Source organism: Muscardinus avellanarius (assembly GCF_963383645.1).
Source record: "Muscardinus avellanarius genome assembly, chromosome: 14".
NCBI classification, from domain to species: Eukaryota; Metazoa; Chordata; class Mammalia; order Rodentia; family Gliridae; genus Muscardinus; species Muscardinus avellanarius.
This window is the reverse complement of record NC_137800.1, coordinates 12558370-12578241: the sequence shown is the minus strand read 5'-3', so window position 1 is coordinate 12578241 and position 19872 is coordinate 12558370. Positions and strand designations below refer to the sequence as shown.

The 19872-nt window shown below is 51.7% G+C and overlaps 1 protein-coding gene across 1 annotated transcript; it reads left to right on the top strand.

The window, feature by feature from the left end:
• Nucleotides 1-1725: 1725 nt before the first annotated feature.
• On the top strand, nucleotides 1726-19541 carry RHOBTB2 (Rho related BTB domain containing 2; the record flags this gene model as incomplete). The annotated part of the gene is made up of 9 exons (XM_080710487.1): nucleotides 1726-1923; nucleotides 2546-2649; nucleotides 3127-3312; nucleotides 3955-4973; nucleotides 5237-5355; nucleotides 8658-8808; nucleotides 15449-15537; nucleotides 16394-16499; nucleotides 19324-19541. Exons 1-9 carry the CDS (start codon nucleotides 1732-1734, stop codon nucleotides 19539-19541), a joined length of 2184 nt encoding a protein of 727 aa, XP_080566613.1. The 5' UTR covers nucleotides 1726-1731.
• Between the last annotated feature and the right edge of the window lie 331 nt (nucleotides 19542-19872).

Sequence of the window (19872 nt, the reverse complement as noted above, 5' to 3'; positions counted from 1 at the left end):
TTGCCCTGGAGACTCGGGAGGGAGTTGCGTGGAGACCCCTTGTTGCTTAAGGGACCAGATCCTGTAAAATTCCAAGAAGGGGGAGGAGGCCATCTCATTGAAAAGTCCTTGCTGCACTTTTTGCTTAGGTGGCTGAGCTGCATCTACTCGCACACATCCCAGTTGCCATCGTTACTTGGATATTTCAGTTCTGCGTTCTAGCATGCTGGCATCCAGTTACAGCCCGGCGGGAGCACAGCTCTGCTGCTGCTGCTGCTGCTGCTGGCCTGGCTCTCTGGCTCAGCAGCTAGGAGCCTGGGCAGCCTCCAGGACTCCTCTGCGCTCAGCCTTCCATAGCCTTCCAGGCGGGATTACTCCCTCCTAGGTGGGGCTCTAGCCCTTGGAGACTTTTCCTGCACGCAGGGGATGTGAGTGGGGGCAGGCTGATGACCCTGGAGAAACCAGGCTTCCTAATAGCGCCCATCCTGTGTCTGCCTCCTTCCCGCTCCTGACCACCCCTCCAGGAGACTGGATGCCAACCAGGAGCTGCCAGCCAGAACCCCCTCGAGCCTCCTGGTAACAGCTTTTTAAACACTGACATGACATTTGGACTGCAGAAGCGCCTTCTGCTTCCCCGCTTAGCCTTCCCTTGGGGTTGGGGGTGGGCAGACAAGTTATTTCCTCTCTCTCTCTGCCCAACACTGAAGGAACTGTGGCAAGCATTTGCCCTGAGATCCAATCGGAAGCATTGACCCTCTGTTTCCTCCAACAACCTTATTTCCTGCATAGACCATATAGTGAGCTTTGCCCCGGACTGCCAGCAGCCGGGGTCTTCCAGCTTGGCAATAGCCTCCTCTCTAGGAATGGGAAGTACAGAGAAGGATGGGGCCTACTCTCTCTGGGGCTGGACGTGGGGTGCTGGGGACAGCCCAGGTAGGGAAGGGCCCAGGCACCCGTGGGCCGCAGAGTGCAGAGTCACAAGCTGTGGCTACCCCCACCCTCTTCTCACAGTTGGGTCCTCAGCTGAGCGAGACTCGTGGGCGATGTGACTGACCCAAGTCGAGGAGGGGAGGCCTGTGGGCTGGGCAGGTGCATCCAGAGGCCTCCCCAGCTCAAAAAGGCTGACCGGAAAAACTCTCACGCTCCATGAAGGGGGCTGGCGTTGGAGGGATAGCCAGGAGCAGCCTGGGGCTTGGAAATCCACTCCTGGAGAGGGCTGGGGAAAGGGAGGAGGCCGGAGAGCTGCTGCCGAGCCCTGACAAGTCCATTAAATTTTTAAGTGGCCCTGCCCCGGGGCATGCTGGGAAGGGGTGGGGACCTGGACCTGACTCTGCTGCTCTCAGCTGTTTGTTCTGCTGCTGCCACGGTGGAGGGGAGGAGGGAGCAGCCAGGCAGAAGCTCCTCTCTCTCAGAGAGCGGGGACAGGACAGGGCCTGGGCGGGCTCCGCCTTGGGGCCTTTCTCAGGCTTACTCCATCTGGAAGCCCAGCTGGAGGAGGCTGGGGACCCAGAGGGAGACAAGTGGTCCATCCATTGGCTCGGCCCCTCTTGGCCTGGATGGGCTGTGGTCTCCTCAGGCCCCTGCAGAGCTGCCACCCAGAGAGTTGCCCACCTGCCTCGTCCAGTCAGCTCCGATGCTGGATACAGGGATGGTCCCAGCGGAGGAGGGCTGCCCGTGTGTGCCCTGGGCATCCGGGGACTGGCATGCCAAGCTGCCCTGACCATTCCCTTCCTGCCCCTCAGGTCCCAATTAATGGATTCTGACATGGATTATGAAAGGCCAAACGTAGAGACCATCAAGTGCGTGGTGGTGGGGGACAACGCCGTGGGCAAGACCAGGCTCATTTGTGCCCGGGCCTGCAATGCCACCCTCACCCAGTACCAGCTGCTCGCCACCCACGTGCCCACGGTGTGGGCCATCGACCAGTATCGTGTGTGCCAGGAGGTAAGGCTGCAAGGCCACTTGGCTGGGGGGTCCACCTTGTGCCTCGGGCTTCATCTACGCTGTAGCTTGGTGTCTTCTGAGCTCCTGGGATCCCCCTAGGGTGGGGCGGGGTGGCCAAAGTGGAAAGAGCCCTGCAGACAGGTCTGAAGACAGCCCAACCCCAGGAAGGTGTCTTTGACCATTTGCATTTTTGGTGGCCAAGCTGGCTCCTGGGGCCCCGGTGTTGACTGAGTATCACATTTTGGGCAACCTCAGTCCTAAGTTATAGGGAACCCTGCAGCTGAGGCTTGGAAGAGGTGTGAGCTGAGAAAGGGAAAGACGACTACCAGAAGATCGGGGGCTCAGCTAATCACAGGGAAAGCTGAGAACCGGAGCCGGCCCCTGAAGAGACCCTTTCTACGCCCATGCATCTATCCCCTGAGCCGCTGACTTCTGCTTCTGCATGGGTGGTGGTTGCTCTGATTATCTGGTCCCTAGAAATTCCATTTGATGAGCACAATGTGCCAGCACATAAAAGGATGTACCTGCGCTGCCCCCCCCAACTCCTTGATGCTGCCAGGGACCCTCAGGGTTGAGCTGGCACCTGCCCGGAGAACTTTACCCTTGCTTCCCCCTTACCCAGGTGCTGGAACGCTCCCGAGACGTGGTAGACGATGTCAGCGTCTCCCTGCGCCTCTGGGACACCTTTGGAGACCACCACAAAGACCGCCGCTTTGCTTACGGGAGGTAAGGAGGTCCCGGGGTGCCTGCAGACAGCCAGTTGGGGGGGGGGGCTTTCCTGCTTTCCCAAGGAGCTGAGCAACTCTGCACAGTTGAAACTGGGAGGAAGGACGGAGAAAACATCCTGGCAGATGCTTCTGAACGGTGGGGGCAGCCGGGGCTTGGGGTCCAGAAGCCTGGTTTGAGTCCCAGCTCGGCCACCTACCAGCAGCCTGATGATTTTTCTCACTGTGAGATGATAAAAAATGGTAATTGCTAACTCACATGATAGCTGTGAGGCCAAAGGAGTCTTCGAGCTCTAAAATGCTACATATATTAGAGGTACTATTATTATACATGGTGCGGAAAGTCGTGGGAGCAGGTTCCTAAGGCAGGTGTGGGGCTATAGTGTAGCGGTGGGGTTGGGCACACATCCCCCCACTCCAGGGGCAGGTAACCTCCTGCCAGCTTTCTCTGCCCATAACCTTTCTCTCCCACCCCTAGATCAGACGTGGTGGTTCTGTGCTTCTCCATTGCCAACCCCAACTCCCTGCACCATGTCAAGACCATGTGGTACCCAGAAATCAAGCACTTCTGCCCCCGAGCACCTGTCATCCTGGTGGGCTGCCAGCTGGACCTGCGCTATGCCGACCTGGAGGCTGTCAACAGGGCCAGGAGGCCCTTGGCCAGGTAAGGGTGCCGGTGCCCGAGGGGAAGGAAGGGGCAGGGGAGGGCGTATCACCACAGATCCCTGCTCAGGGAGTCCCCCTGAGCCTTACACACTCCTTCCATTTGGAGCAAGCTCAGGTCAGAGCCAACAAGTGTGATCATCTACTCAGTTATCTAGCCATCCATCCATGTAGCTCTTGCACACCTACTATGTGAACAGTACCATGCTGAGTACTCTCAGGGAAGACAGAAAGAAGGTAGCATTTGTATGAAAAGTTCTAATGATTTTGTCAGAGATAATATAGTTGACCCGCTGTAGCCATGGATTCATCTATGGATGAAACCAACTGAGAATGAGAAATATCCCCCCCCCAAAAAAAAGTTGCATCTGGAGCCAGGTATGGTGGGGTGCACACCTGTAATCCCAGCACTTGGGAGGGTCACTGGGGTCTGGCATAGATAGGGAAGGCTTCCTGGGAGACAGAGGGACTAGAGGTGGACTTGAAAGGCCTGACGGGAATTTGGCCGGATAGTTGAAGAGGAGCAGGACAGGAGAGGGGCCAGTGACAGGGACCCCGAGCAGAATCCCTCCGGCTCGGGGAAGGATGCGCAGAATCCCTCCACCGCGGACCCGCGTTTAGTTTGCCTTCTTGGACTTGGCAGGCCCATCAAGCCCAATGAGATCCTTCCCCCGGAGAAGGGCCGGGAGGTGGCCAAGGAGCTGGGCATCCCCTACTACGAGACCAGCGTGGTGGCCCAGTTCGGCATCAAGGACGTCTTCGACAACGCCATCCGGGCTGCGCTCATCTCCCGCCGGCACCTGCAGTTCTGGAAGTCCCACCTCCGCAACGTGCAGCGGCCTCTGCTGCAGGCGCCCTTCCTGCCCCCCAAGCCCCCGCCCCCCATCATCGTGGTGCCCGCCCCCCCCTCCAGCAGCGAGGAGTGCCCCGCCCACCTCCTGGAGGACCCGCTCTGCGCTGACGTCATCCTGGTGCTGCAGGAGCGGGTGCGCATCTTTGCCCACAAGATCTACCTCTCCACCTCCTCTTCCAAGTTCTACGACCTGTTCCTCATGGACCTGAGTGAGGGGGAGCTAGGGGGCCCCTCGGGTCCAGGGGGCCCCCGCCAAGAGGACCACCGGGCCCACCCTGACCAACAACACCACCATCACCACCACCACCACGGGCGGGACTTCCTGCTGCGGGCAGCCAGCTTCGATGTGTGTGAGAGCGTGGACGAGGTCGGGGGCTCGGGTCCCGCCGGCCTGCGGGCTTCAACCAGCGACGGGATCTTACGGGGCAATGGAACCGGGTACCTGCCAGGCCGGGGTCGCGTGCTGTCTTCCTGGAGCCGAGCTTTTGTGAGCATCCAGGAAGAGATGGCCGAAGATCCTCTGACTTACAAATCCCGACTGATGGTGGTGGTGAAGATGGACAACTCCATCCAGCCGGGGCCCTTCCGGGCCGTTCTCAAGTATCTGTACACGGGCGAGCTGGGCGAGAATGAGCGGGATCTCATGCACATCGCCCACATCGCCGAGCTGCTGGAGGTCTTTGATCTGCGCATGATGGTGGCCAACATTCTGAACAATGAGGCCTTCATGAACCAGGAGATCACCAAGGCCTTCCACGTCCGCAGGACCAACCGGGTTAAGGAGTGCTTGGCCAAAGGCACCTTCTCAGGTAAGGCGCCTGCGCAGAAGGCAGGGGTTCTGTCCAAAGGGTCTGGGTGGGGGGGATCTCATTAGCATTCCAAGTGGATTTTCAGCTCCTGACATCCTGGAGATAGGGCCGCCTTGTCCCTAAAGCTGAGAGCCTGGCTCTTCCGTGCTCTGAATCGAGTGGCTTCAGGAGGATACCGGGGAGTCGGGGCTCAGTGATTCCCTTGGGATGGATGATCCCACGTCCCCACAGTTTGCTCACGTGATGCCTCTTCTCCCGGACAGATGTCACCTTCATCCTGGATGATGGCACCATCAGCGCCCACAAGCCCCTGTTGATTTCCAGCTGTGACTGGATGGCTGCCATGTTTGGGGGGCCGTTTGTGGAAAGCTCCACCAGGGAGGTGAGGCTAAGCATGGGGAAGGGGAGACATATCTGTGCTTTGCATCTGAGGCTGGTTAGTGGGGCTTTCTTCAGCACTGACAATGCGCTCGGCGCAGAGTGCTGGGCCCAGAAGTGAGTGAGAGGGTTGCTGTAGACGGGGATTTTACCGTGTTCCAGGAGAGGCAGTGACAGTAACATCGTAGCCGGGTAGTTTCAAAGGCACTGGTGTCTAGTACCTCATTTAATCACCCACGACTCTTACATATAGTTCTGCGTTCCCAAATGCTAGGGAGGCCCTGAGAGGCCGCATGACTTGCACAACGGTGGAGGTGGAGGAAGGAGAGGTTGTGTTGTACCCTGTCGCCTCCCTTGGGACACAGGAAACAACCACAGGTTCCAAGCTGAATCCATCAATGCCTTCAACAGCAGATTTTGTTTTTGTTTTTGGTACTGGAGATTGAACCCAGGGGCATTCTGCCACCGAGCTACACTCTCAGCCCTATCTTTTTTTCCGGTACTGGGGATGGAACCCAGGGGCTTTCTACCTCTGAACTACACCTCCCAGACCTATTTTTTTTTTTGAAACAGGGTCTCACTGAGTTGCAGAGGACCTCACTAAGTAGCTGAGGCTATCCACAAACCACGATCCTCCTGTCTCAGCCTCCCGAATGCTGGGATTACAAGCGGGCACCACCACACCCAGCTCCAAGCCCTATTTCTTATTTTTATTTTGAAAAAGGGTCTCTCTAGATTGATCAGAGTCTTACTACTTGCCAAAGCTGTCCTCAAACCTCTGATTCTCCTGTCTCATCCTCCCAAGTACTGGTTTTCTTTTGTTTGTTTGTTTTTGTTTTGGTGGTACTGGGGATGGAACCCAGGGGCCTTATACCTCTGGGCTTTACTCCCAGACCTAAGTCAGCTGAGGCTGACTTCCAACCTGCGTGATCCTCCTGTCTCAGCCTCCCAAGTGCAGGAATTACAAGCGTGCGCCACCACACCTGGCTCCAAGTACTGGTTTTAAATGTTAGTTTGTTACTCACAGATCCCAAGGAGGGATGGCTTGTATAGCAGAGGGGCCACACCCAGCAACACCAGCGGGAACAATTGCAGAGGCTCAGAGGCATGGAGTGTCTCTAGCCATCTAGTACCAGGCTGTAGGGTGACCAGAGCCTAGGAACAGTGGCCCAGAGGAGGTGTTTGGGGATGTGGGCTCTGGATCAGTGGTTTGCATATGAAAGGCCGCTTTGCAGACCACTTCCTTACTATCTGGGAAAACTAGTCCTGGGAGGAATAATGCTGCTAGGACCTGCAAAGGCTCTAGATGTCAAAGCATCGAAATACAGAATATAAAAGGGCATGCTGGGCATGGTGGCACATGGGAGGCTGAGACAGCAGGACTGCAGGTTTGAGGCCAGCCTCAGCAGCTCAGCGAGGCCCTCCGCAACTTAGTGAGATCCTATTTCAAAATAAGAAATAAAATAGGGCTGTGGGTGTAGCTCAGAGGTAGAATGCCCCTGGGCTCCATCCCCAGTCCTACATAAACACAACAGAGTGCATGCTGAGTGCAACCACCTTCCCCTAATCAGTGCCCCTGCTCACCTGCTTGCTCCCCAGTGCTGCCACTCCCCCAGCCTAGGCGGAAGCTTGCTTCTGGAAGTAGAAGCAGCCTACCCATGTGTTCATAGAGACGCCCTGAATCTGCTCTCTCTTTCCCTCCTCCCAGCCAAGCATAGCAGCCCAGGCCACTGCCCTAGGTATGCACATCACCTCTGAATCCAAGAACCTCAGTTACCTGCACTTTGTCACGTAGTCAGCAGGGATCGACTTTGCACAGGTGCTAAAGTTCTGAGTGTCCCCTGCAGTTCCCCAGCTGGTCTGCAATGGCTTTGAGTTGCAGTGCCCCCCACCCATATTCAGTGCCTGTGTCTTCCTTACTAAGTATTCACCAAATCCGTGAATGAAAAACTGAATGAAGAGAATGTAGCCTCGCATCCTATGAATCAAGTATGAGTGTCCTGAGATTTCTGGGAAGCAAGCGCTAAATGGAAAGGTCGAGATGCAAGTTGGTCTATGAAGCGGGAGTAGGATTCAGGACTAGGATTCTCTGAAGCCCCAGGGGCCCACAGCCCTGGACACTTCTCAGTACTGTAGACACCAGCTTTAAAGCTCTGGCCGAGTCCCAGTGTGCCCAGAGAGACTCATATCTGATGAGAAAGCAATTTTTGTTGCAGCTCTGCTCTGAAGAGATCCCAGAGGCCCAAAGCGGCAGCTTTGAGCAGCCAGAGAAAGGCCAGCTGGCGTTCCCTTTGCTCAGCTCTGTCCCGCTTTGACAGCTCCCTGCAGGTTCAGGGGACCAGGGTGTCGGTGACAAGCATCCTCCAAGCCAGAGTGGCTTCGAAAGGACGCCATCGAGAATTCAGTTTCCTTTAAAAGATGTTGACGCAAGCCAGGCTTGGTGGTGTGTGCTTGCAATCCCAGCATTTGAGAGGCTGAGACAGGAGGGTCGGGCTTTGAGCACAGCCTCAGCTACTTAATGAGGCCCTGTTTCAAAATAAAGAATAGAAAATATGGCTTGGGGTATAACTCAGAGATAGAAAGCCCCTGGTTTCTATTTCCAGTACCATTAAAAAAAAAAAAATCGGGCCTGGTGGTACACACTTGTAATCCCAGCACTTGGGAGGCTGAGATAGGAGGATCCCAGTTCAAGGACAGCCTCAGCTACATAGTCCCTTTGCAACTCAATGAGACTCTATTTCAAAATAAAGAATAGAAAATAGAGCTGGGAGTGTAGCTTGGAGGTAGAATGCCACGGGTTCCATCCTCAGTACTGCAAAAATAAATAAATAAATAAATAAATAAATAAATAAATAAATAATATAAAAAATGTTAGCCGGGCGTGATGGCACATGCTTGTAATCCCAGCATTTGGGAGGCTGAGACGGAGGATCGTGGTTCGCAGACAGCCTCAGATACTTAGTGAGGCCCTCTGCAACTCAGTGAGACCCTGTTTCAAAATAAAGAATAAAAAATTGGGCAGAAGGTGTAGCTTGGAGGTTAAATGCCTCTGGGTTCCATCCCCAGACCTGCAAAAAAAAAAAAAAAAAAAAAAAAAAAAAACAGATGTTAACGCTATTCACTGGTGCAGTTAACGAACTGGGGCTCCATGCCAGTTGTCGCTGCAGGGCCTTTGGAGGTCCCCCGAGCGGGTACAGCGGCACAGAGAAGGCTGCCTGTGCATGAGAGACCGGCCCATGGGCCGGGCCTTGTCAGCGCTCAGGCCCGGGCACTCTCCCTACTCCTGCCCCATGCCTTCCCACCCAGGTGGTGTTTCCTTACACAAGCAAAAGTTGCATGAGGGCCGTGCTGGAGTACCTGTACACCGGCATGTTCACCTCCAGCCCCGACCTGGACGACATGAAGCTCATCATCCTGGCCAACCGCCTCTGCCTGCCGCACCTGGTTGCGCTCACAGGTAACTCCGGGGCGCTCGGGGACTCCTTGGGGTGGGGCCAGCGGGGCCCTGGGGAGAGATTCTAAGGCTTCTGTCCTCTCTTTCCTCCTGGGACAGGCTGTAGCACGCCCAGGGAAGATGCTTACCTCGAATAAAACCTGCTGATGCACAGAGGAGAAGCGTTCGTGAGGGAGATGGTTGAGAGGGTCACCGGGAGGCTCTCTCCAAAAGTCGTTTAGTCTCCAGCAGGTGTTGCTATGTGGTGTTCTTGGATTGGCTTCATTCAGGCAGGCCAGGATGTCAACAGAGAATAGAGCAGTTTTACATTTCTACCCTAGCTTCTTCTCCTTGTCTGCCTCCTCCTCTTCCTCCTCCTTTTCCTCTTCTTCCTCCTCTTCTTCTTTCTTCTCCTCTTCCTCCTTTTCCTCCTCATTCTTCTGCTCTTCCTCCTCTTCCTCTTCCTCCTCATGTTCCTTCTCCTCTTCTTCCTCCTTCTCTTCTTCCTCCTCCTCCTCCTCAACTTTCTCCTTCCTCTTTTCCTTTTCCTCTTCTTTTGCCTTTGACTGACATCACCTCATCTTCCTCTCCCAGAAACAGAAAACAGACATTGATTTGCCAACCTAATTCCTTAAAAAGACTGTGAGAGCCAGAGCTCAGTGTTTCGAATGGACAGTCCCAGCACTCTACAGGGCTGGGAGAGAACTGAGCATCTAGAGATCCAGAGAAAACACTGAAGCCAAGGGTCTGGGGTACCGTTTGTTTGATGCTGGACTTGACTTGTGTTGTTGGCATTTGTGACTGTGCTGGTATTGAGGTCAAGGTTAACATATCTGGGTTTGTCAAAGGGCTAGAGAACGGGTACTACACTAGTGTTCAGGCAAGGCCCAGCTGCTAGGGCCTTAAGCGGATGATCAAGAATGGGCCACAGCCAGGCTTGTTCATAATTCTAGTACTTGGGAGGTTGAGACAAGAGGACCACAGGTTGGAGACAAGGCTCAGCATTTTAGTAAGGTCCTCAGCAATATATTGAGCCCCTGTTTCAAAAATAAATAAATAAAGTCAGGTGTGGTTGATGCACGCTTGTGATACCAGTATTTGGGAGGCTGAGACAGAAGGGTTAAGGCTCGAGGCCAGCCTCAGCAACTTAATGCGACCGTTTCAACATAAAAAATAAAATCAGGGCTGGGAGTATAGCTCAAAGGTAAAATGCCCCTGGGTTCAATCTCTAGTATCACACAAAATAAAATACAACAGGGACAGAGGTGTGGCTCAGACGTAGAATGCCCCTGAGTTCAATCTCCAGTAACACACACATACACACACACACACAAAGACTGGGGCACAGGCATGGAAGAAAACAGCAATCTTATGTCAATAAAGGAATGATAAGGAGGATTTTGATCACAGGATAAAGATAGAAATTATTAACCAGAAACAGAATATGAAGAGCCAAGTTGCAGTGAGATTCTAGGGGCCCCAGCTGGGACCAAAGGTTCCCGCAGAGACTGAGAAGATAAACTTAAGATCACAGCTATAACAACATTTTGTTCATTGCTGCCCATGAAAAATGGTATGGTCTTTCCAGAGCACATAAAATTCCAAGTTCTTAAGTGGGGTAATTCCACTTTTCAAAGCCTATCTCTAAAGAAATGACCCTAAGGAAACATAAAATACATAAAGGTATTTCTATACAGCAATAGGAAGCAAGTCAGAGAAGGATGCTTGGTTAAGCCCACGTAGGTAATTTTCCCATGGTAGCTAGTAAGAATGTTAAACCACACACTGCACGGAAAGCCTTATAGAAAATAACATTGTGAAGCCGGGCGAGGTGGTGCACACTTGTAATCCCGGCGCTTGGGAGGCTGAGACAGGAGGATCGCACAGGTTCGAAGCCAGCCTCAGCTACTTAGTGAGGCTCTCAGCAACTTAGTGAGACCCTGTCTCCAAATAAAATATAAAATAGGTCTGGGAGTATAGCCCGGAGATAGAAAGCCCCTGGGTTCCATGCTCAGTACCACCAAAAAAAAAAAAAAAAAAAAGAAAGAAAGAAAGAAAATAACATTGTGTGGTGCACGCTTGGAATCCTAGTGCTTGGGAGGATCAAACAGCGGAATCACAGGTTGGCTGCCAGCCTCCGCTACTTAAGGAGGCCCTCCACCACTTAGTGAGACCGTGTCTCCAAATAAAAAATAAAATAGGGCTAGGGATATAGCTCAGAGGTAGAATAACCCTGGGTTCAGTTACCAATAACACACACACACACACACACACACACACACACACACACACACACGAAATATTGAATGTGGTGGCACACACCTGTAATCCCAGTACTTGGGAAGCTGAGCCAGAGGTTTGAAGCCAGCCTCAGAAACTTAGTGAGACACTGTTTCAAAATAAAAAGGACTGCAGATGTAGCTTGGAGGTAGAACACTCCTGGGTTCCATCCCCAGTACCAGGGAGAAAAAAATAGCATCAAATAGCTTTAAATGGTCCACACCCACTATATAAAAATGTATATAGCGGCCTTGTTTAGGATCAGGGGAGATACTGAGTTTGTTGCAACTGGTGATAACTTTAAGATTAGGAGAGGTACTTCCTATGAAATTACTGTTTCAGACTTAAAATTTGTTCATTGTTAAATATAACACAAATAGTAAACTGCATGAAGCATGTTCAGCCTAATGAATTATAAAGTGGGGTGCCTTTCTAATTATGATGCATGCTAGTGGCTGCAAACTCCCTAGCCTCCCCGGAAGTCTCCACCTGTCCTGCCCATCACAGGTCTGTCCCTCCTACCCAGAAGGACTCACACTTCCCTCCCTCCTTCCCTTTCTTTGTTTTCTTTTCTTTTTGTAGCGCTGGCGTTTGAAAAGCCAGAGGCCTTGTACCTCTGAGCTAAACCTCTTTATTTTTTACTTACTTTATTTTATTTTTTGCGGTACTGGGGATGGGACCCAGGGCATTTTACCTCTAAGATACACCCCCAGCCCTATTTTTATTCTTTATTTTGAAACAGGGTCTCACTAAGTTGCAGAGGGCCTCACTAAGTAGCTGAGGCTGTCCGCGAACTGCCATCCTCCTTTCTCAGCCTCCCAAATGCTGGGATTACAAGCATGCGCCACCACGCCCAGCTACCTCTTTATTTTTTATATTTTGGAAAGGGGTCTTGCTAAGTATCTGTGCTCTGGCCTTGAACCTGCAGTCCTCCTGTCTCAGCCTCCCAAATACTAGGATTATAGGCATGTACTACCATGTCCAGCCCATTTCCCAGCTTTCAAGATGATTTGTTATTATCCTTCAGGGTAACCAATCAATTTATGTGTGTTTTAAAAAGTAGTATTATTAATTTTTAAAGTTGAATATACTTGGTTGGTTTGGGTTAATTGCTCTTATCGTTACGGAAGTTCAGATGCTGTGCTTTTAGGCTGTAGGAGTCTCTCTGAGTTGGCTTCAGAGTGTCTGGGCTTTCCTGCAGCATGGAGTGAAAAAATGTTCTAGGTTCCTCACAGATTTCATGCTCAAAACTGAATCAGTCATTTCTCCAAGAAGTCAGGGTTTCTTACGGTGAGGAATGGAAATGGCATTTCTGTGCACTAGAATACTCGTAATACTCATTGCTACTGGGTTACTTAGGTCTTTTCTTCTCTTTCTTTCTTTCTTTCTTTCTTCCTTTCTTTTTTTTTTTTTTACAGTACTGGGAATTGAACCCAGGGGTGCCTCTGAGCTACACCCCTAGCCCAATTTTTTTAGTTTTTATTTTGAAACAGAATCTAAGTTGCGGAGGGCCTCGCTAAGTAGTAGCTGAGAATGGCTGTGAACCTGCCATCTTCCTGTCTCAGCCTCCCAAATGCTGGGATTACAGGCGTGCGCCAACACACCCAGCTAGATTTGAGTCTTTTCCATGGATGGAACTGAGAAATTATTTATCTTTTTTTTCTCTTTCTCATTTATTTATTTATTTATTTATTTTTGGACTAGGGATCAATCAAATCCAGGGCTTTCTACTTGCTAAGAAAGATTTCTACCACTGAGCTACATCCTCAGCCCTTTTAACTTTTTTGGGGGGGGATCAGGGGTCATAGTATCACTAAATTGTCTAGCCTGGCCTTGAATTTGCAATTTTCCTTCTTCAGCCTACAAAGTCACTGGGATGTACACCTCCACATCCAGTTTGTATTTATCGTGTGTGTGTGTGTGTGTGTGTTACTGGGGATTAAACCATTGAACCCAGGGGCATTCTACCTCTAAGCTATAACCCAAGCCTTTCTTCTTCTTCTTCTTTTTTGCGGTACTGGGGATGGAACCCAGGAGCATTCTACCCCACCCCCAGCCCTATTTTTTATTCTTTATTTTGAAACAGGGTCTCGCTAAGTTGCAAAGGGCCTCACTAAGTAGCTGAGGCTGTCCGCGAACCCCGATCCTCGAGTCTCAGCCTCCCGAATGCTGGGATTACAAGTGTGCGCCACCACGCCCGACTTGTTTTTTTGTTTTGAAATAGGATCTCCCTGGGTCACTGAGAGTCTTGCTACTTGCTGAAGCTGTCCTACAACCTCCTATTCTTCTGTCTCAGCCTCCCAAGTACTGGGATTATAAGCATGAATTTATCTTTTTTTTTTTTTTTTGCAGTACTGGGGATTGAACTCAAGGGTATTCTACCTCCGAGCTACACCTCCCAGTCCTATTATTTTTAATTCTTTATTTTGAAAGAGGGTCTCTCTAAGTTGCAGAGGGTCTCACTAAGTAGCTGAGGCTGGCCTGCGATCCTCCTGATCGCAGCCTCCCAAGTACTGGGATTTTATTTATCTGTTTTTTGTTTTTTGTGGTACTGAGGATAAAACCCAGGGACCTTCTACCTCTGGGCTACACTTCCAGACCTATTTTATATTTTTGTTTTGGAAACAGGTCTCACTAAGTTGCTGAGAGCCTCACTAAGTAGCTGAGGCTGTCTTCGAACCTGTGTGATCCTCCTGTCTCATCTTCCCAATTACTGGGATTATAAGCATGGGCCACCACGCCCAGCTCTATCTTTTTAAAGTACTGGCCGGGCGTGGTGGCACACACTTGTAATCCCAACATTTGGGAGGCTGAGACGGGAGGATCCGGGTTCACAGACAGCCTCAGCTACTTAGTGAGGCCCTCCACAACTTAGTGAGACTCTGTTTCAAAATAAAGAATAAAAAAGGGGCTGGGAGTGTAGCTCAGAGGTAGAATGCCCCCGGGTTCCATTCCCAGTACAAAAAAAAAAAAAAAAAAAACCACATAAATGTATAGTGATACTTCTCTTTAAAATTTAAAATAATTTTTGGGTGGAACTAAGGGTTGAACCTAAAAGCATTCTACCTCAGAGCTACACCCCTAGTCCTTTTTAATTTTTTATTTTGAAACAAGGTCTTGCTAAGTTCCTGAGGACCTCACTAAATTGTTGCGGCTGGCTTCCAACTTGCAATCTTCTCTTAGTCTCCCAAGTACTAGGATTACAGGCATGTACCACCACACCTGGCTTTCATTAAAATTTAAGACCAAGGATATTTATTTCTTCAGTATAAATCTTTTAATATAAAATTCAAGTTTAGAGTCTGGCATGGTGGCGCACACCTGTAACCCCGGTATTTGGGATGCCGAAATAGGTGGATTGCAGGTTCCAGGACAGTCTCAGCAATTTAGTGAAGCTCTGTGCAATTTAGCAAGACCCTGTTTCCAAGTAAGAACCAGTCTGGGGGTATAGCTCAGAGGTAGAATGGCTCTGAGTTCAGTCCCCAATATAAAACACACACACACACTGTGCAAATTTAGTACACAGTTTGTTTTAAATAGGTTTAACCCGAGCCGGGCGTGGTGGCGCACGCTTGTAATCCCTGCGCTTGGGAGGCAGAGACAGGAGGATCGCGCAGATTTGAAGGCAGCCATGCGCGCTGTCTTAGGAGACCCTGTTTCCAAATAAAAATATAAAATAGGTCTGGGAGTGTAGCCCGGAGGTAGAAGGGCTTCCAGGAACCCCAGTACCACCAAAAAAAAAAAAAGGTTTAACCCAGAGTTGTAACTCAGAATTCTTAACTTTTTTTGTGTGTGTATGGTACTGGAGATTGAACACAGAAAGCTTTCTACCTTTGAGCTACACCCCCAGCCTGATGTTATTTCTTATTTGGAACACCATCTCACTAGGTTAATAAGAGTCTCCCTACTTGCTCAGACTGTCCTTGAACCTGCGGTCCTCCTGTCTCAGCCTCCCAAGTACCGGGAATACAGGCATGCACCACCTATTTTATTTTTTATATTGAAACAAGGTCTCATTAAGTTGCAGAGGCCCTCCTTAAGTTGCTGTCCTCAGACCTGTGATCCTCCTGTCTCAACAAACAAGAGTGGCTAAAGTATCGTAGCCAATTCTGTTTTGGATTCAGGGACGTATGTAGTTTGGAAAACCCTCTTAGTGATTTTGGCATCCCTCCTTGCATCCCGTCCCTACCCACTGAGAAGAACTCTCCCTCATCCATTTCCCTCCTGTGGGCGCAGACCTAAGTCCCTGTGGCCCTCCTGGCCTGTTGGGACTTGCCCTGGTCCCGATCGCCCTTTGCCTGGCAAGGAGCCCTTGCTGTGGTGTGTGTAGTGTGGGTCTGTCCCGTGGCTCTTAGCAGCTGACTGCTGCTTGTGTGTGTCACAGAGCAGTACACCGTGACCGGGCTAATGGAAGCCACTCAGATGATGGTGGACATCGATGGGGACGTCCTCGTGTTCCTGGAACTGGCTCAGGTATCTTGGCAGGGGAAGGAATGTACAACAGTGAGGTGTGGGACTGGGCAGTGCAGTTAGGAAAGGAGCCTGCTAGCTGACTCCCCTCCCTGAATAGGGGCTTCTGTGCCATCCTCCCTGTGCCGGAAGTAGCCAGATTCCCAGACATCCCCAGAAAAGATGGCTGGGGGATGAAGGGACTGGGTTCTTAGGCAACCACAGGGCAGCGAGGGAATCCCTAGGCTCAGGCAGAGACACCGTTGTAGCCTGCCTGGGGTCACCTAAGGGGTGTTGAGGACTCTCCCTCTGAAATCCACTGCCTGCTTCCTTATTTCCAAACAGACAATCACAATCCCCCTACCGGCCCTCACGGTGCTGGAATTTCAGACACCAAAGCTTAGCTTGTGCAGTCAGGGCATAGCAGAGGCAAGACTCCCAGACAGCCCTCCCTGAGCCTAGTGGTGCGTACAGTACACACGCTGGCCGCTGATGAGAAGGAAGTCAATCATGTGGGGCAAGGTCTGAGGAGGGCAGACACAGTAGGAAGCCACCGTAGGGCTGTGGCTGTCTATAGTGGGGACACCAGGATGGAGTGGGGGGCAGGATGGAGATGAGTTTAGAAGGGTTGGAAGTGGTGCCCAGCATCCCAGAGCAAGCACAGCCCCCTCACGGCTGTGGGCTGACCCCTGGAGGCGGGATCGTGTAACTGCAGGACATTCGCCCCAGCATCCCAGAGCAAGCACAGCCCCCTCACGGCTGTGGGCTGACCCCTGGAGGCGGGATCGTGTAACTGCAGGACATTTGCCCTTCGTAGCCGCCAGGCTCTGAAGGAGGGTGGAGGCGGCTCAGCCCCAGCACATGTCTGTTCCCTCCCCAGTTCCACTGTGCATACCAGCTGGCCGACTGGTGTCTCCACCACATCTGCACGAACTACAACAACGTGTGCCGCAAGTTCCCCCGAGACATGAAGGCCATGTCCCCAGGTGAGCATCCGGGCCAGCCCTAGCAGCTCGTGCTATGCCATGCCCTCCTGTTCAAAAGCCTTCAGCCTCAGGACACAGTCCCACAACCCCAGGGGCCGTAGGTACTGATGGTCCTCGGGCTTCAGGGGTGGGAGCAGCCTGCAAAGGGGCCTCCAGCCAGACAGAGGGGACCCCAGGAGAAGCACCGTCCTGGAGGCTGGGAGCTGTAAACCACAGGTAGCCCTCTCTACTTCACTGGGCATCTCTTTCTCAGAGGCACAAAAAGGTCATTGGGCTGGGCTTGGTGGCTTCATAAGAAATATGTTTGATATCATGACCCAGTACCCATAGAGAAAGTCTACAAAATTATTTATTTTTATGGTACTGGGGATGGAACACAGGGGCATTCTACCTCTGAGCTTCACCCTCAGCCCTTTTTATTTATTTATTTATTTATTTATTTATTTATTTATTGGTACTGTGGATGGAACCCAGGGGCATTCTATCTCTGAGCTTCACCCCCAGACCTATTTTTTATTCTTTATTTTGAAACAGGGTCTCACTGAGTTGCAAAGGGCCTAAGTAGTAGTTGAGGCTGTCCATGAACCGCAATCCTCCTGTCTCAGCCTCCTAAATGCTGGGATTACAAGCGTGCGCCACCACCTATTTGTTATTCTTTATTTTGAAACAAGGTCTCACTAAGTTGCAGAGGGCCTCGCTCAATATCTGACTCAATATCTGAGGGTGGCCGTGAACCTGCGATCCTGTGAAATCAGTTTAGCGGTTCATGGCTTATAAAATTATTTTCAATTCTGCTCATGAACTGCTAAACTGATTTCCCAGTCTAGGAATGTGCTCAACCCACAGTTTGGACCACCCAGGTCTGGATGTCCTCTGAGGTTGCCTGCACTTCTCTCTCTTCTTAATTAATTTCTCGGGTTCTAGAGCCCAACGCAGATGGCATATGCTCCAGGGAGAGGTGTCACTGGCCTCTCCCAGGGCTGCCACTGGGCCCTACAGGGCGCACTCCACACCGCGCTGACCCTCCTCCCGCACAGGGCTTTGCTGCACCTGCGTTGTCTGTCTGTCTGTCTGTCTCCTCTATCTCTATCTCTTCCATATTTATTAAAAACACTCTAGCACTTTCTTTTTTCTTTCTTGAGGGGAGAGAGGTGCTAGGGATTAAATACAGAGGCATTCTACCTCTGAACTACACTCCCAGCTCTATTCTATTTTTTATTTGGAAACACAGTCTCACTAAGTTGCAAAAGGCCTTGCTAAATTGCCAAGGCTGCATTTGAACCTGCAATCCTCCTGCCTCAGCCTCCAAGGTACTGGGGTTACAGGCATGTGCCACCATGCCTTACCGTTTTCTTCTTGTTTTGTGGTACTGGGAATTGAACTCAGGGACATCCTACTTCTGAGCTACACCCCTAGCCCTATTTTAGTTTTATTTTGAAACAGGGTCTCACCAGATTGATGAAAGTCTCAGTACTTCCTGAGGCTGTTCTCAAACCTGTGATCCTCCTATCTTAGCCTCCCTAATACCCTAATACTGGGATTACAGATCTGCACCACCATGTCCAGCTTGGTTTGTTCTTTTTTTTTTGGGGGGGGGCGGGTACTGGGGATTGAACCCAGGGGCATTTTACCTCTGAGCTACACCCTCAACTCTATTTTTTAAATTTTTTTATTTTGAAATAGGGTTTCACTAAATTGCAGAAGGCCTCACTAAGTAGCTGAGGCTGTCCGCGAACCACAATCCTCCTATTTCAGCCTCCCAAGTACTGGGATTACAAGCGTGCGCCGCCATGCCTGGCTTTGTTTTGTTCTTCTGAAACAGGATCTTGCTCAGTTGCTGAGAGACTCACTAAGTTGCTGAGGCTGGTGTCCAACTGCTGATTTTCTGTCTCAGCCTTCCAAGGACTGGGATTATAGGTGTGTCATTGCACCTGGCTCTAGCATTTCCTTTTTCTCTTTTGTTTTGTTGTTTTTGTGTGTGTATGGCATTCTCACACACACACACACACACACACACACACACACACACACACGGGGGGGGGGGGGGGACCTCTGAGCTACATCCCCAGCCTTAGCTATTTATTTTGAAATAGAGTCTCAAATAGGTTGCTGGCGGTCTCACTGAGTTGCTGAGGCTTTTCCAACCTGCACTCTTCTTGTCTCAGTCTTGCATTTTCTTTCTAAAACCTAGATGCAATTGCACCATCGCCTTGGCGCCACGCCTCCCAAAGCTCCTCAGGCCCTTGAGAATGAGTCCAGCCCTCCCTCCCGTCCAATCGCTCCTGTCCTGCGGCTCTGCCTCAGATTCCCTGGGAACCTCTGCTCCGGCCCCCTGGCCTTTCCAGCCCCAGCCTGCTGGTGGCTTGCTTCCCCCAGGTCTCCTGCTCTTGCTCCCAGCTTCTTCTCTTCCTAATTCACAGGCTCCCTAACTTAACACATTTTTGAGTGGCTATAGCACCAAAGCAATATGCATGCAGTAGACACTACTTTTTGGAATTTGATCTTGGCCTGGGCCAGAGCCGTGCATTCTGGTCCTCTGTAGTAAAGCTGGGCGGCGGCAGCAACCGCAGCTCCATGAGCCCCATCGCGGTGCTGCTACTGGAGGATGCCCGGTAGGTTAGGTGGAGGGCGTGCGGTTCCATCTGCTCCCACGTACGCCCATCCGAAGTCGAGGGCCAGCCGCTCACCGCAGCCCCCTAGCTGGACCACGCATGGCACGCATGCGCGTGAGGGGTCAGGACTCAGGCAGTTGGCTGGGAGGAGGGCGATTCCACCCCCTGCTTTTCTTGCCTCTCCCTAACCGAGCCCCCTGTCTCTGCTGCAGAGAACCAAGAGTACTTTGAGAAGCACCGGTGGCCGCCGGTCTGGTACCTGAAGGAGGAGGATCACTACCAGAGGGCGCGGAAGGAGCGGGAGAAGGAGGACTACCTGCACCTTAAGCGGCAGCCCAAGCGGCGCTGGCTGTTCTGGAACAGCCCCTCCTCCCCATCCTCCTCCGCAGCCAGCTCGTCCTCCCCGTCTTCCTCCTCGGCCGTGGTCTGAGATGCTGCCACCCCTTCTGACCCTGCTGCTGTTGTGCCCCCTGCCCTTGTCCCTCTGCTATTCTGCATCACTCCCTTCACCTGACAGGGACAAGGGGACCCACCTAACCAGGACCCTAAGAGCAGAGCTGTCCACCAGCCACCACGGCTCAGCCACAGAGGAGAACAGAGCCGGGGCGGCCTCTGGGGCCGTGGGAAGCAGGGCAGGACACCCTTCTGGGAGGTCGGGAGGGGGAAGAGCTCAGAGCCCTGGTACTTTCTCTCTGGGATTGAAGACCCAAAGGGAAGGCCTTCCAGCAGGAGGGCTTGCCTGTGCATCTTGGTTTCTGCTC